Source organism: Bos indicus x Bos taurus, chromosome 11, assembly GCF_003369695.1.
Source record: "Bos indicus x Bos taurus breed Angus x Brahman F1 hybrid chromosome 11, Bos_hybrid_MaternalHap_v2.0, whole genome shotgun sequence".
Taxonomy (NCBI): Eukaryota; Metazoa; Chordata; class Mammalia; order Artiodactyla; family Bovidae; genus Bos; species Bos indicus x Bos taurus.
In genome coordinates, this window is record NC_040086.1 from 103,181,194 (window position 1) to 103,197,235 (window position 16,042).

At 66.7% G+C, this 16,042-nt stretch overlaps 1 protein-coding gene across 12 annotated transcripts; it reads left to right on the top strand.

Annotated features, from left to right (window-relative positions):
- Positions 1-4,065: 4,065 nt before the first annotated feature.
- Positions 4,066-15,979, top strand: EGFL7 (EGF like domain multiple 7). Of its 12 annotated transcripts, none has more exons than XM_027556778.1 (11): positions 4,066-4,127; positions 8,367-8,510; positions 12,019-12,140; positions 12,344-12,460; positions 13,429-13,544; positions 13,697-13,792; positions 13,926-14,090; positions 14,345-14,436; positions 14,694-14,758; positions 15,302-15,464; positions 15,651-15,979. In XM_027556778.1, the coding sequence occupies exons 2-10, from the start codon at positions 8,436-8,438 to the stop codon at positions 15,423-15,425; spliced, it is 972 nt and encodes a 323-aa protein (XP_027412579.1). In that variant the 5' UTR covers positions 4,066-4,127; positions 8,367-8,435; the 3' UTR covers positions 15,426-15,464; positions 15,651-15,979. The 12 variants fall into 12 exon arrangements, 10 of the variants coding, with proteins under 10 accessions (XP_027412579.1, XP_027412580.1, XP_027412575.1 ...); XR_003513551.1 differs by lacking the exons at positions 4,066-4,127; positions 14,345-14,436 and adding exons at positions 6,797-6,985; positions 8,134-8,222 and having other exon boundaries at positions 8,367-8,457; XM_027556774.1 differs by lacking the exon at positions 4,066-4,127 and adding an exon at positions 6,808-6,985.
- Positions 15,980-16,042: the final 63 nt, after the last annotated feature.

Consider the following 16,042-nt stretch of genomic DNA (forward strand, 5'->3'; position numbering starts at 1 on the left):
TGCAGAGTACATCATGAGAAGCACTGGGCTGGAGGAAGCACAAGCTGGAATCAAGATTGCCGGGAGAAATATCAATAACCTCAGATATGCAGATGACACCACCCTTATAGCAGAAAGTGAAGAGGAACTAAAAAGCCTCTTGATGAAACTGAAAGAGGAGAGTGGAAAAGTTGGCTTAAAGCTCAACATTCAGAAAACTAAGTCATGGGGAATAGATGGGGAAACAGTGGAAACAGTGTCAGACTTTATTTTGGGGGGCTCCAAAATCACTGCAGATGGTGATTGCAGCCAGGAAATTAAAAGACGCTTACTCCTTGGAAGGAAAGTTATGACTAACCTAGATAGCATTTTAAAAAGCAGAGACATTACTTTGCCAGCAAAGGTCCGTCTAGTCAAGGCTATGGTTTTTCCAGCGGTCATGTATGGATGTGAGAGTTGGACTGTGAAGAAATCTGAGCACCGAAGAATTGATGCTTTTGAACTGTGGTGTTGGAGAAGACTCTTGAGAGTCCCTTGGACTGCAAGGAGATCCAACCAGTCCATCCTAAAGGAGATCAGCCCTGGGTGTTCTTTGGAAGGACTGATGCTGAAGCTGAAACTCCAATACTTTGGCCACCTCATGCGAAGAGTTGACACTGGAAAAGAGTCTGATGCTGGGAGGGATTGGGGGCAGGAAGAGAAGGGGACGACAGAGGATGAGATGGCTGGATAGCATCACCGACTCGATGGACACGGGTTTGGGTGGACTCCGGGAATTGGTGATGGACAGGGAGGCCTGGCGTGCTGCGATTCATGAGATTGCAAAGAGTCGGACACGACTGAGCAACTGAACTGAACTGAATAGCTATTCTGTTATAAAAAGAAACCACTGGCTGGCCCTCGGTTCTTGCTGAGCCCCGGCCCGGCCTGGAGCTCTGGCTAAGGCCACATGGCTCTCAGGACAGAGCCTGCTTGCTTGGATCAGAGTTACCTGCCACGGGCAGGGGCCAGGGGAGCCGCTCTCGTCCCCTGGGCCTGGTGAGGTGCTCTGTCCACGCACCCGTAGGCCTCTCCAGCCACCTGCAGCCCCAGTGGGACGTCTGAGCTGCCCCACTCCCACGTCCCATGGTCCCCAGGCCAGACACTGCTCCTTTCCAGGCCTCAGGTTACCCAGATGGTCCCTAAGACCCCAGGAGCCCTGCACCCAGAGACCGAGGCGGGCTGTGCGTCCCCTCCCCCAGCACGGGGTATCTTCTCACCAGGAAAGAACCGAGACTAAATTTACGCCTGGGCCTGTGCACTGCAGGGGAGAGGTCAGGCGGCCCCCACCCGGCCCCTGACGCAGTTCCCCTTCCCCTCTGGAGGGGGTTTCTATTGTTCTCGGGGCCTGGCCCCCAATCTCCCCTGCACACTCACTTCCTGTTTCCTGGCCGAGAGGAAACAGAGATTTCTGGCCTGCCTGGGCGGCAGAGCTGGCCCCCCCACCCTGCAGCCTTCTCTGTGAAGCTAGTGGTAAAGGATCTGCCTGCTAATTGCGAGAGATGTGCATTTTTAGGGATATTAAACCCAAATGCTCACAGGCAGCTTGGGGCCGAACAGCATGGACCGTGGAGGCTGGAGGGACCTCAGGGCTGCCCATGGGGGTCTGTAGGTGGGAGGCACAGGCCCCTTTGAGAACCTAGTGGACTCTGTGGGCTGCTGCGCCCCTCCCCTGGAAAGGGCCCAGGCACAACTGTCCACCGTGACAGCGTTTCGAGGTCCCCAGATTGCCCCTGCAGGGCTCCCCAGGCCCTGCCCTGAGAAGCGGGGAAAGTGAGGCAAGGCAGCTTCTGGCCTCTAACGTCCCAGACCTACCCGAAGCCTATGGCTGCCCCGTGGAGACGACAAACTCTCCCGGCGACACGGTCTCCCTGGGGAGGGGAACCCCGCCGCCCCCAGCCCCTCTCCCCCAGACAGCTGGGATGACGTTGCGCCCGAAGCCTGCCCCGCGTGGAGGCCTGGGGAGGGCTGCAGCTCCTGGTTCAAGGTCAATCTTGCTGGTTGACGGTCTTTGCCCTCCTGAGGGGCCCTTACTCCTGCACAGATGGGGTCAGGCAGTGGTGGCGGCCCTGCAGGGTGGGCGAGACAGCCCACCAGAGCCATGTGCCCTCGGCGCGGCCCCCACAGGCCCCAGGGTCCTGCTCACCACTCTGCTCCCTGAAGGCCTCGGAGAGCCTGGCGCCCAGTGCTCCCGGAGCGGGCCGGGCAGGGAGGGGACAGCACGGCCCAGACCCAGGTGCTGAGCCGTAACCCACCTCCACTGACCTGTCCCCCCACCCCCAGCACACACATCGGTTCTCTGGAACTTCCCTTTCTGTTCTCCTGGGAGATTAAGTGTTTTTCCCCCAGGTTAACGGCTGCTCTATCCATCAGGCTTGGCAAACTGCAGCCTGATCGTGAGTGGGGCTTCTGTCCAGGGCTCCAGGCAGGGTGCTCAAGCCCCCTTTCCTCAAGCCCCCTTTCCTCAACCCCTCACGGTGCGGGTAGGGAGCCCTGTGGGGCTGGGGCAGCCTGGGCTCCAGGCAAAGCTGGGCCCTGGGACGTGTCTGGGCCGTGGGCTGAGGGCCGAGGACCTGCGGGTTAGGGCCCAGCCGCAGCGCCGGGTTGGGGTCAGGCTCTATCCCAGGATCCCCCTGCTCAGTGAGCCTCCTGCAGGGGTCAGCCGCGACCACCACTGCCCACCTTCCAGCTTCCAGGTGGGACCCAGAGCCCACCCCCTGGCCACAGTCAGCACCGTGAGCCCCACCTGGCCAACAGCTCTAGAAACAAGCATTTCCTGGCGGCCCCTGGGAGCTTGGAACGTGCCACACACCCACCCTGGGGGACCCCCACGCTCACTGCCCGGGTGGTCTCTCCTCTCTCCACTGCCCAGACCACTGCTGCCTGCACTTCACAGACTGCTCAGCAAAGCAGAAGCCTGGACCCCAGCTCCCTTGGAGATGCCCTGCCTGCTCCCCGGGTGCCCCCTGCCCAGCTCTCACCCCACTCCCCTGTGATATGAGTCCTTCCCCAGGGAGGAAATCTGTTGTTCAAAAAACGAGACTGCCTTCGTCTTCCTATATTAAAGAAATAACAGCACAGCGATACTCCTGCACCTTCATCAGAATGGCTAAGACAGAACAGCACCAAGTGCTGACGAGGCTGTGGGGAGGCTGGGGCGCTCCCGCACGGCGGGTGGGGGTGGCCTGGAGACACGTCGGGCAGGGGTTGGTTTCATGTCTGTCCTGCTACCAGGGACTGCCCAAGGAAGTATGGTGACCAGAACGGGGCACAGCCCCTGGGGACCCACCAGGAACCGAGGTCGGGGTTGGGGGGCAGGACATGAGCAGCAGAAAGGCCGTGATGGCTGTGTGAGGAGTCCCCAGTGAGGAAGACCACGGAGCAGCAGGAGAAGGGACCAAGTGTGCCCCGAGGGTCTCCCGCTGCCCAGGCAGCCCTGGGCTCTGCGTTCAGAGCTTCTGTTTCGCGCCGGCCAAGCCTAGGGGGATCATCTCCCCTTGGCAAGCTTCAGCTGCAGCAGCTCAAGGGTTAGACGTGAGCGCTGCACACAGTGCCAGGCAGTGGGCACATCTGAGAGGTGTGAAGCAGGAGTCATTGGGGGCCTGGGTGGAGCTGAAGACCCCTGGCTGCCGGACAGACCCCCAATCTCCCCGTGGGACCTCCCGTTCCCTCTGGGACCCGATCCAACTCTGTACACAACTCCCTGGGCCTAGGGGAAAGCGAGCTCCCTTCCAGTCCTGCCGGGGACGGGTCACTGGACCAGGCGCACGCGTCCCTGGATGAAGGGTCAGCTGCATCTGGCGGGAGTCTGGCTGACAGAGCCATCCTGTCCCCGAGGCCAGGGGCCACCGCGGGGGGTAAACAGGAAGCCCTGCTCTCCCCTGCCCCGTGCTCCGGTCCTCCCCTCCCTGGCTCACACGCTGCGCCCAGCGCCCCTCGAGCCGCCCCAGATGCCCGTGCGGGCCTCTGCCGGGGGCTCGGTCCGTCTGCTCCTGAGCCTGCCGAGGCCAGAAGCCTGGCATCGAGGGCTCCTGGGAGGGTCCCAGGAGGCCCGGGAGGCCCTGGCCACCCCCGCCACGCCCCTGGCCTGACCGGTGCGCTCTGGGAAGGTAAGAAGGCCCAACTCAGTCCATCACCCCCAGAATGCCTGCAGGCGGGCTGGGAGGCCGCTGGACCATTGTGCCTACGGACCGGGGAGCGGACGGGGAAACTGAGGCCAGTGTGGGCCGAGGCTCCGGCCATGGGAGCCAAAGCTGGGACTGGAACGCCAGCTTTCCGACCGCACTGGGGCTCTGCCCTGGGCCCGGGTCTCCGGGCCGCCCAGTAGTGAGGGACCGGCCCCAGCAGATGATCACCTCTGTGCCGCCCTCGGGGTGGCACCAACTCCTCCCCCAGCTGATCCCGCTGTGGTGGTGTGCTCGCCGACCCTGGAGAGACGCCATGGGGGGCAGGCAGGGGGCCTCCTTGAGGATGGGGTGGTCCTGGCCCGCCCCAGGTGGAGTCACCTAGACTGGAACACAGAGTGAGCTCCCCACATCCCAGCACCCGGGAGGGGCACCCACGGGGCAGGAGGCACCCCGACCCCCCTGCAGGTCCCCAGGACCCTCCTGGAGTCCGATGGGGTATCGGCCAGTGCCGTCCTCGCCCTCTGCCGGTACTCAGCCCACCCTCCATGCAGGCCCTGCCCGTCCCCAACCTGCTTGGGGCAGGCCGGGACCTCAGCCCATCTCCGGCATCTGCCTCTGAGGCTCCAGGACCTGAGACTGGGGGGTGCAGAGGGGTTGAGGCCACAGGCCGGGCCGGGCTGGCTGCCATGCGGGGCCCCGTAGGAGCTGCCAGCAGGGCAGAGCTGGTGAGGAGGGGGGCCCAGAGCAGTGGGGGTCCCAGAACCAGTGGTCCGGGGAGACTGGGGCACAGAGGACCCCCACCGCCTGTAATTCCACCTTTCAACCCACGATTCAGTCTGCATGCTCTGGGCGCCCTTCCAGAAAATTCCCTAACCTTCCCCACGTTTTAGACGGAGAGGGGCCCATCAACTATTTCACAAGTTGGCTAGTTAGCTGCTCACAACCTCAGCCCAGCCCATTCCCTGGCAGGACTAGATCTGCCCCCTGGGTGGGGGCACAGGAGGAACTGGGGGGCCCTGCTTACCTAGGGTGAGTCTCTTTCCTCCTTGGGCCTCAGTCTTCCCATCCTTACGCGGAAGGGGCCAAGCCCAGCTGGCCCTGACACCCACTGTTTCTCCCACCCAAGGGCACGAGCTGACCCCCTGGCCTAGGGCAGGGTCAGCGTTAGGGTCTGGGCCACCTTCTGGGTGTGGGCAAAGCCCAGCTTGGCCCCTAGTACACTCAGCAAGACACACAGCCCTCCTGGGCAGCTGGGCCCTTGGGTGAGAGAGCCAGGAAGCAAAGGCAGGCCACGGGGGGCTGGCGGGGAAGAGGTGGGGGGTGAGCCCCCCAGACGCCATCCGGCAATGCTTAAGGGCCAGCCACCTCCTCTGCAGTCACAGCCACCCCTCTGGCTGGCACCTCACCTGACCCCCTAGAACAGTTGGGGAAACTGAGGCCAGGAGAAACAAAGGTCCTGTGCTGACCACAGCCTCGCCTACAGGACACCCTCCCAGGGGGGCGGGGAGAGAGCAGTCCGGGCTGACCGCCAAGACCCCCTGCCCCCCGCCCCCAGCAAGGGTGGGCAGGTTCCCTCCTGCTCTCAGCACTCTGGGGGGAATTTCCCGAGCTGCCCCAGCTCCCTTCTTGGCCGGGACATCAAGCTGGGTGGGGTGGAGGGAGGGAGGACTGAGCAGAGGTGCTCAAGGCCAGAGAAATGAGGGTGTTCAGACTGGGTGGGTGAGGGCTGAGCCCCGAGGATGGCGGGCTGGGGGCCTGCTCACCCAGGGCCCTCAGCCAGGCGTGTCCAGCTGTGTCCTTGGTCACTGCCCAGCTCCCCTGCGGCACCCACCCAGCCATCAGCACAGCCACTGGGGCACTGCCAGGAGGAAGGAACGGAGAGTCTGGCCTGGGCTAGAGCACCTGGAGCGCCCGCGGGAGCACCCTCTGTGGCCACCCAGGCTCCTGCCCTTTCCCCCGCAATGCCCTCCCTAGCCTCAGGAGCCCGAGGGGCCAGAGAACATCTCTTGTCCTCCCCTAGCAAGGGCCCCGGAAGTGGGACCGGGGGCTCTCGCCCCTGGAGCAAGGAGCTCACTGCCCTATTGCTAGAGAAGGCCCTGGGCTGATGTCTGCCCTCCCCACCTCTCCCCTGACCACGGCCACTCAAGGTGCCAGGAACCCAGGGAACAGACTGTTCTCAAACCCCCAGCTCACTCACCCACCCCCTGCTCGCCCTGGCTGCTCCCAGCCCCGGGCCCTGGCACACATGTCCGAGGGCCCAGGAGTCACAGGACAAACGGGCCCGTCTGTGGAGCCGCACTCCTGTGGCCCCGCCAGCCTGGTGGACCCCCGGCCTCGGGAGGGCGCTGGGTGCCAGCCACGTCCATCACACGTGGGGCCCGTCAGGCCCCAGGGTCACCAGGTGGGCCCCAGCAAAGTCTGCGGCTGCTTCAGGATTAGACCCTGAAATCCCCGGGGGGCAGATCCCCCAGCCCTGCCCCAGCCGCTCAGCCAGCCCCCGCCCCCCGCAGCCCCCCGCCCGCCCTCGGCCTCCTGTTTGTTCACTGACAGATCCCGTTATCAGCGGGCAGCACACACAGGAAGTCCGGCCGGGAAGGGCCCATCCCAATCCCGATTTACACAGGACGGAGCATAAAAAGCCGCCCTTCCTCGTCCCAGGAGGAGCCTCCCTGCCCCGAGGCGGCCGTCCCCATGGCCCAGGAGCAGGCTCCCGTGCACCGGACAGGCGGGCGGCCTCTGGAGGCACCTCGAGGTGGCGGGCGAGGGGCGGCAGGGCCCACCCCCGGCCCGGGGAGGCGGCAGAGGTGGCCATGGCCGAGCCGGGGCACGGGCAGCAGCAGGTACGACAGGGGTGGCCCTGCAGGGACGGGGCGCAGGCAGGACGGGGCAACCATGGGCACCTGTGGGCTGAGCACTGAGGGCTCTCCGTTCTGGGGCCACCTCATCGGCACCCCTACTGGTGCCATCCTCACCTTGGCCAAGGGCACCCGCTGGGGTGGCCCGGTCTGGACCAGCCTGGCCTGCTCCACCCTCGTACTTGGCACTGGCAGCCCAGCAGCTCCGTGACCCCTGGAAGGGGAGCCGCTGCAGTGGCGACCCTGCCGTCGAACCGCCTCCTGGGCCACCCTGCTCTCCCGGGGAAGCCCCTGGGGTCGGAAGCAGGACCCCCACCCCCCGGCCCCGCTGACCCCCCTTCTCTGGGACCTGTGTGTCCCAAGGGCATCCCCCAGGGGTGGGCAAACACCTCAAGGGTTTCGGGGATGGGCACTAGAGGGGAGACAGGAACCCTAAAGCCAAGTCTGCAGCCAGGATGGGCTGTGGGAGGGATCCCCCCGCTTTCTGTGGGGCTGGCTGGGGTCGGGGAGAGGGACAACTTGGCACAGTGTGGGCATCCCGTTGGTCCCCCTGGCACCCTACAGGAGCCTCCTACCCAGAGCAGCACAGGTCCCCAAGGGCGCACAGGGGACTCCCTGGCCGCTGCCCATCCGCCCCAGCGTGTATGACGAGCACCCACGTTCCAGTGGAGAAAGCAGAGGCTAACCCACCACCCAGCCTAGCAGCCAAGCGAGGACCAGCCCATCCAGCGCTGCCGGCCTCCCTTTTTTTGTTCAAGCTGGAGGTCAAAGGGTCAAATGACCAGCTTCAGGGGCTGGATGGGGACAGGGGATGGAGCAGGGCAGCTTTCCCCTCTGTCCCCCCTAGGCCTGGCCTGGAACTCTTTACTGCCTGGGACCGCCTGTTGGGGTTGGAGCGAAGAGACCCCTCCAGTGGCAGGGAGCCCCCGCACCATCCTAGCATCCCAGCAGCGGCTTCCCCAGCCTCCCTCAGAGCATCTTCCAGGGGCTTCCGGGCCCCCTGGTCCAGGAAGGGGTTCCCGTCCAGCCACCTCGGGCCCCTTCTTTCTCCTCCTGGGCGCCAAGGGAGGCCTGAACCAGATGCCCTGGAGCTGCTGGCTTTGCCCGAAGGCCCCCTCCCCGTGTACCCACAGGACACCCACCCAGCACCCCGAGCTGTGCGGAGAAGCTTTCCATCTGGGGGTCTCAGGACCCCCCAGCAATGAACACAGCCAGGCTGAGGGTGTGTGCAGAGCTGAGTGGCCATCCAAGGGTGGGGGTCTGCAGGCCAAGTGAAGGCTGAGGGCCCTCAGTGGCACGGAGGCTGGCCCGACCCCCACCTGCCTTGGCATGTCAGGGGAATCAAGGCTGTGTGTCTGACCCACAGACCCCGGCACCAGGGAGGCACGGGCGGCCCCCACCACCCAGAAGAGCTGCTGCCACCAGCATCCGGGGCATGAGGGAGCCCCCTTCCCCAGGTGAGTGCCCCGGGCAGCAGCGGGCACCGATACCTGCACACACACACACTCAGGTAAACAGGGCCGGGGCTCGGGTTCGAGGGAGACACTGCTGAGACGGGCAGGCCCAGGGAGGGCTGGGGTGATCCCGGTGCACAAATGATGGGGGTCCCAGGAGGGCCGGCCGCCCGCCGGCAGCACGGGGGCCCTGCGGCCCACTCCACCACCTGGGGCTCTTCAGCCCATGTTGCAAACGTGCAAAGGGGCCTGGACAGGAGAGGGGACGGGCCCAGGAGGCCCCCGCGGTGACCATGCAGTCGGGGGACTCCTCAGGGGCCTGAGGCGCACTCAAGGGTGGTCCCAACTGTCCTGAACAAAGGCGGAGCCCGGTGGAAGCCCCGCAGGCCCCCTAACCTGGCACACGGGCCAGGAGCGAGGCTCAGCGCACACCTAGGAGCCAGCAGGGCGCTGCTGAGGCCGCCACCCCCCATCTCCCCACCCCCCATCTCTAGAAGTCTATGCGCCCAAGGGTCACTGCCATTCACCCCACGCGTGGCTGCAGAGCAGCCGTCACCTTTAGCCAGCCCCTGGTGCCCAGTGAGCTGGCCCCCCGGTTGCGATGGCCATCCCAGGAATCGTTGCTCAGCCTGAGGGGGTCGAGAGCTAGCTACCCCCGGCTCGCGTGGGCTCTGCCTCCGGGCACCTGGCCGCAGTCTCAGCCCTGCGTCCAGGGGAGCGGGCTGGGAGGGGCGGCAGCCAAGGGGTGGGGGGGCGGGCTGTGCGTCAGGAGCCCCGGTTCTAGCTGACTCACTGCCCGGCCCCCGGGGCGCCGTTTGCCGCGGAGCCTCAGTTTCCCAACCTGCACAATGGGGGCGGGCGGGGGGTCCGGCGCCCACCCCGGGCCCGGGGCGGGCCGGGGGCGGGCCGGGCGGGGCGGGGCCGGGGCTGGCGGGCGGGCGGGGCCCGGGCCCCTCGGCGCGGAGGCGGCAGCGGCGCGTGCGCGCCCCGGATTGGGCGGTGAGTGCGGAGGGAGCGGGGCGCCTGGCTGGGGGCGCAGGGACCGCCGCGGGCTGGGGGTGTGCTCACAGTTCGGGCTGGGGTCGGGGGGCTGGGGCCGGGAAGGCCGGGGGCCCTGGACACTCGCGGAGCTGGGGCCGCGGGGCAGTGGGGGGGGGGGGGGGGGGGCGACGCGGAGCGACCGCAGGGAGCCCAGAGGTGAGCCGGCCCGGAGCGCCGGGCTCTGCCCCGCGGGCACCGACCCCAGCCCGGCCCCGGGTCCGGAGAATGGGCCCAGCGGCCTTGGCAAAGGGCGCCCCCTGCTGGTGACGGGTGACCCGGGCCCGGCCACGAGGGGTGGGGGGTCCCTGTGCGGGGTGGGGGGCGCCGCCGCCCCTTATCCCCCTATCCGGGCCCTGCGGCTCCCCCAGCGCTTGGCCCGCAGCCTGGCGGGCCAGGGACTCCGCAGCCCAGGCCAGCTGTACCCTGCGGTGGCCGGAGGGGGTCACTTCACCCTCGCTCCTGCTCCCCACGATGCAGGGGGAAAGGGGAGGCGTGGGGTGGGCAGTAGAGAGGGCGCACCCCCAGGGAGGCATCTCACCCCGCGTCTCCACATCCACCACCCCCGGTCCTGACGTCCAGAACACCCCTCACGGTGGAAGGGGGGACCCAGAGTCAGGCCCCTTGCTCTGGGACTCAGTCTCCGCGGGTGGCAGCTGTGCGGTGCAGCATCCCCCCCAACCCCGGGCAAGTGAGGGCAGGCTCCTGCAGACCCTCAGAGGGGATGGGGCAGTATTGCTTGTCATCCTGGAGGCAGCGTGGGTCCCCCTGCCCTGCCTGCCTGCCTGCCCTGTCTCCTGCCCCCGTGGGGCTGTAACTGCAAAGGGAAATGGGACTCCTCGCCCCCAGCGCAGGAGGCCAGGGCCAGCCGCTTCCTCTGGGCTAAGAGAAAAGAATGACTTTCAAAAATCCAGTCTCTCCTCTGAAAAAACACGACTTCCTTCCTAACCAGCTTTCCATAGGTAGCGGAGGTGCTGGGTGGGTGTTTGTGGGGGACAGTTACATGTGCACGAGCTGTGCCCCCCAGCTGCTCAGTGTGGGTGCCCTCAGGGTCTGTAAGCCCATCGGCCCGCCTCTGCCTTCCTGGGGCCCATTCCCAGGGCCACCTGTCTCCCCTCATTTCAGTTCTTGCTGGGAGTGCCAGGCCCCCAGGTGTGTCCCTAACAGGGTGCCCCCCTGCAGAGTTCGTCCCCTGAACCGCCTGACTGCAGGATATACCCCAGCCCAGAAACCGCCAGGAAGCAGCCACCCCCTGCCGTCCCCAAACTAAATCCAGCACCTCAGTTGCCCGCTGCAGCCTCTGCCTGCTTGGCCACCCAGCCCTCCCCTCGCAGGCCGCCAACAGAGAATGGGGGGGGAGGCTCACAGGAAGGACCCTCGTGCAGCTCTAGGGCCGGGTGGTGCGGCGGGTGAGGGCCTGGACCGAGCGCCCAGCTGAACCCCAGTGTGGATACAGGGCTCAGCGATGCTCATGGTGATCCCTGTCTATGGGACTGACCGTCAGAGCCAGAGGAAACTGAGTCCCAGGGAGGGAGGCGACTGTACCCAGACTCTGCTACCTGCCCCCAGCACACGCACAAGCTCAGCTCCTTCCTGTACCCTGTCCTTTGGGGGATCCTGGGGGGGTCTCAGATGGGGCTCCTGGAGCAGGGGAGCAGAGCGCTCCCCAGACTCTTGGCACACAGCGACGGCAGCCCTGCTCCAGTCCCCGTGGCTTGTCACTCACAGCGTTAATTCTGGGCTAGGCTTTCTCTCATTCCCAGAAATCGCTCTCTAGCCTCCCTGGCTCCCACCCGCTGCCAGGACAGGGATGTGATCGGCTCCACTGGCAGAAGGGGTGCTGCTCCAACCCCCCCACCATCCGGGGCCTGATGGAGCCACTGTCTTGGGCGCCCTGGAGGTGGTTTGCCCCGTGTGGTTCAGGCCCCAGCATAGGAGTGATCCTTCCCAAGGACAGGCCCCGGCCCCACCCCAGGAGGACTTCCTGCCTTCCGGGCACCTATACCCCCAGGCTCCCAGGTCTGGCACTTGAGGTCCTTGAAGGCTGCCAGGGCCAAGCCAGCTGGGGTGGGTTTCAGGCCTGCCATGACACCCCATGTGCAGACCGAGGTTTGGGGTAAAAGCCCTGCCCTGCTGTGGGAGGGCCCCAAGCCCAGCCAGGGGAGGGAGGGGTGGTCCCCCCTCAGCCCCCGCCTTCCCCGGTGAACCTGACCGAGCCCAGCAGGGCCCAGGTGCGTCTCTCCCCAGGCGAGGGCATCAGCTTCCATTTCCAGACCCCGATGTCCTGGCCCTTCTGTGGTCCAGGGGTGGACTGTATGTGGCTGGTGAGGGCCGGCCTCCTTGTCCAGGCGGGCTGGGGGTAAGGAGAGCTAGCACTGGCCGTGGGGGCTCCCCCGCCATGGTGAGAGGCCCCAACGAAGCAGCTGAGCCGGGCAGGCATCACGAGCCGAGGGGACCATCTCTCCCGTGGTGCTGGCTCGAGGGGGTCTGGCAGAGGGACTTACAGGGCTGTGCTCTGTGCTCCAGGCCACCCCGAGGAGAAGGCCGTTCCACCCGGAAACTCAGGCCATGTGGGGCTCCCAGGAGCTGCTTCCACTCTGGTTCCTGGTGCTGGCAGCGGGCGGCATGGAGCACGTCTACCGGCCTGGGTGAGCCGGGGCTTGGGGCCCTCAGCCCTCCCTGGGGGCGGCCCCCAGTGTCCAGGGAGCTGGCGTCTCCCTGCAGTCCCTGCTGAGGGTGCCGTCGGGGAATCCCCTGCCCAGGTGCCTGGCTCCCCTGGGCTCCAGGGTTGGAGGGTCCCAGCCCTGGGACACTGCTGACTTCCTGGCCCCGCCCCTCCCCGCCCCCGCAGACGCAGGGTGTGCGTCGTCGGGGCTCCCCAGGGCCCCGCGTCCGAGTCCTTCGTGCAGCGTGTATACCAGCCCTTCCTCACCACCTGCGACGGCTACCGTGCCTGCAGCACCTACCGGTGAGCGCCCCCACCGCTGCCCGCCACACGCACGCCCTGGGGCTGGGAGGGCCCTGAGCAGTGAAAGGCCTTGCGGAGGCCGGGTCCGAGTGTGTGCTGGAGATGAGTCTCGTGTACCTGGGCGGCCCCGGACTCAGGAAGTGACTGCCGTAACCGCAAGAACCAGCCACTCCAGGGCTGTCCGGTGCATCGGCCCCCCAACCCTCATTTTAAAGGGGTCCCCCACCTTGTCTGCCCCCCTCCACTTTGGGGACACTCCCCCCCACACCCAGCATCGTTGGCTGCAAGATTTTACCCTCTTGGTTCCCTGAAACTTGCCTCTTCCTGGTCCTGCCCTCTGGGCTCCAGGGAGCACCCCCTTCCCTTGGCAGCCCCCCAACAGTTACAGATGAAGATCCTTCCCCTCCCCCAAGACCCAGCACGTCCCAGTCTGAGCCAGCATGGGCTGGGGGGTGGGCGGGGGGTAGAATCTCTCGTTCTTTGCTGCGGGGATGTAATGTGGTTGGGAAAGATTCTATTTTCCGTGAAGTTTTTAAGGACCTCTGGTGGGGGACGGGGACAGGGTGGGAAGCCCCTTTCCCTCAGGGCCTAGAACCCCCCCAGAATAGGAGACTCCCCCCCGAGGTACCACCTCTATCTACTCCACTCCCGGCTTTGCTGGGCTTCTGCCCACACGGCAGCCTGGGGCAGGGAGGCGACTTGGGCGGGGACCCTGAGGTGCCCTCCCCGGGGGGAGAGGCGCTCTGTGGGCACAGCCGCTGACCTCGTCCACGCTAGGGGAGATGGCTCGCGCAGCTTCTGAATGGCACGGGGCCAGAGCCAGCCCAGAAGGCGGGAGGATGTGACGACAGGGTGGGGAAACCAGGCCCCGTTGGGGGGGGGCCCTGGTGGCAGCACGGAGGCCCCGTCCCTCCTGCTGCCGCACCATGAGGGCCACAGGCCCTTCTGAGCTGCCACTGTCCCCCCAGGACCCTCTACAGAACCGCCTACCGCCGCCGCCCCGGGCCGGACCCCACCCGGCCTCGCTACGCCTGCTGCCCTGGCTGGAAGTGGACCGGCGGGGTGCCAGGGGCCTGTGGGGCAGGTGAGCACCCAGAGCACCCGGTCTCAGGGAACCAGAGCCCAGCAGGGCAAGAGCGGGTCCTGCGTGGCACCCATCCCCTGGCTGCACAACCCCACTGCAGTGGGGCCCCGGGCACCCTCCTGCGTTGCTGACAGGCCTCCCCACCCCCACAGCAATATGCCAGCCACCATGCCAGAATGGAGGGAGCTGTGTCCAGCCTGGCCGCTGTCACTGCCCTGCAGGATGGCAGGGCAACGCCTGCCAGACAGGTGAGGCTGGCACCCGGCCATCCAGAGGAGGAGGGAGCCCCCGGGCACCTCCCACGGATCCTGGCAGCCCCGAGGGGTGGGTCTTGAGGGGGCTCAGGGAGGGTGCTCGTGCCTGACACCCCCTTTCCTGCAGATGTGGACGAGTGCAGCGCCGGAGAGGGCGGCTGTCCCCAGCGCTGTGTCAACACAGCGGGCAGTTACTGGTGCCAGTGTTGGGAGGGGCACCGCCCATCTGTGGACAGGGCAGTCTGCCTGCCTGAGAGAGGAGCCCCCAGGGTGACCCCAGACCCCACGACAGGTAAGGTGCCTTCTAGATGCCACTCCTGCCACCGTGCCTGGGGGTGGGCAGGGCGGGCCGGGGGAGTGGTGGTGATGATGGGGGGCTTCCCGCGGGGACGGTGGGGAGGACCTCAGCTCAGCTGCCGCCGCCCGGGGTCCCTTCACCGAGCAGCCGGAGACACAGCACCTCTGCTGGTGACGGGACATTATTACTTTTGGTACGCGCTGTGACACTTCAAACTCGTACCGTGAGTAATAATGCGCTGTCAGCAGCCCGGCACGGAGCGCGCCCGCGGACGTCAGCTCAGACCACCCTGAGCACGGCGGCGGTGTTGGGGACCCTGGCCCCCGGGGGGCAGGCATGGGTGAGGCTGCGACTGCCCGGGGCCACCTTGCGGCCCGGGAGGAAGGCGGGGCCCGGAGCGGTGACGGGGCGGCGGGGGCGGGGGGGGGATGGTGGGGGGGCAGGACTCGGCATGACAGCAGCTGGGGCTGGAACTTGGTCCCAAGGGCTGGGCCCCACACCAGGAGACCCCCCTACATGGGACTGTGAGGCTGGCCCAGGGTGGGGGGCACGGGGTGGGAAGCCGGGCCTCCCTGACTCTGCAGCTGCCCTCCCCAGGAGCGGACAGTGAGGTCAAGGAGGAAGTACAGAGGCTCCAGTCGAGGGTGGACATGCTGGAGCAGGTGAGGCCCGGGCTGGGATCCTCGGGGTCAGGGAGGCTCAGCCTGGGAGGGGCTCCGTGGGGGTGTCCTGGCGAGGCGGCTTCTAGGGTGCCCTTGGTGTGGGCACCCTGCCCAGCAGACGATGTCTGGGGCCCCAGGACGTGGGGGCGGGGACCCCACCGAGAGCCAGAACCTCGGTCCAGTCCATGCCTGCCTTTGTCCCTACAGGGACAGTGCCCGGAGGCCTTCCCACAGGGTCCTTGACTTGAGACCCCCCAGAAGCCCCTGTCTCCCCTCCCCCAGCCCTTCTGACTAGGGCTCCCAGGCCTCGGGGACCCTTGGCCGAGCGGGCCTGTGTGGCGTCACCTGTGCCCACCAGCCTCCGCGGGCTCCCAGCGCAGCAGCCTCTCTGGTGGACACTGTGGGGCCCTGCAGCTGGACCTGGGTCTGCGGGTTGGTAGTGCCATGCTTGCTGGCCACCTTATGGAATGGACAGGGCGAGGGCCTGGCCCAGGGTCACACAGGTCTCCCACCCGGCTCCCCGGGGCCTTGCCCACCCCACAGAAGCTGCAGCTCGTGCTGGCCCCACTGCACAGCCTGGCCTCCCGAGCCCTGGAGCACGGACTCCCTGACCCAGGCAGCCTCCTGGCCCACTCCCTCCAGCAGCTGGACCGCATCGACTCTCTGAGCGAGCAGATCTCGTTCCTGGAGGAGCAGCTGGGCTCCTGTGAGTGCTGTGGGCCCCATGACCTCCCCCGTCCCCCAACACACACAGCCTAGGACCCCTGCTCCCACCCAGAGGTCAGAGGGTGGAAGGCGGGGCTGCCATGGGCTGAGTGGGTGGGTCTGTCTGGCTGGAAGGTGCTAAGAAACGATGACCTCTGAACCCCCCCCCACCCCCATCCACCCGCAGGTTCCTGCAAGAAGGAGGTGTGACAGGCCCACCTGCCCAGTCCCGGCAACTGAGAGGAGAGGCTCTCCGCACCCCGCCATGCCCCGCCATGCCCCGCCCCGCCCCACCTCTGCTGACCACAGAGGCCCCAGGGCCCCCACCTGGGGCGGGGTGGAGTGAGGATCGTCCTGTGTGAATCCAGCCCCAGCCACCCAGCCCCCTGCACCCCGGCCAACTCTCGGGGCCTGTGGGCCCACGGCCAAGGACGGTACGAGGTGCCCTGCCCAGGGCCTGGGGCTGCGCCCCTCACTGGGCAACCCTGTCCTTTGTCAGAATAAAACGAGACTTGAGCTGCTGTGTCCACGAAGGCATCTGGGGAGCGTCCTGAAGCCGACGGGCCTCCCCCAGGCCGA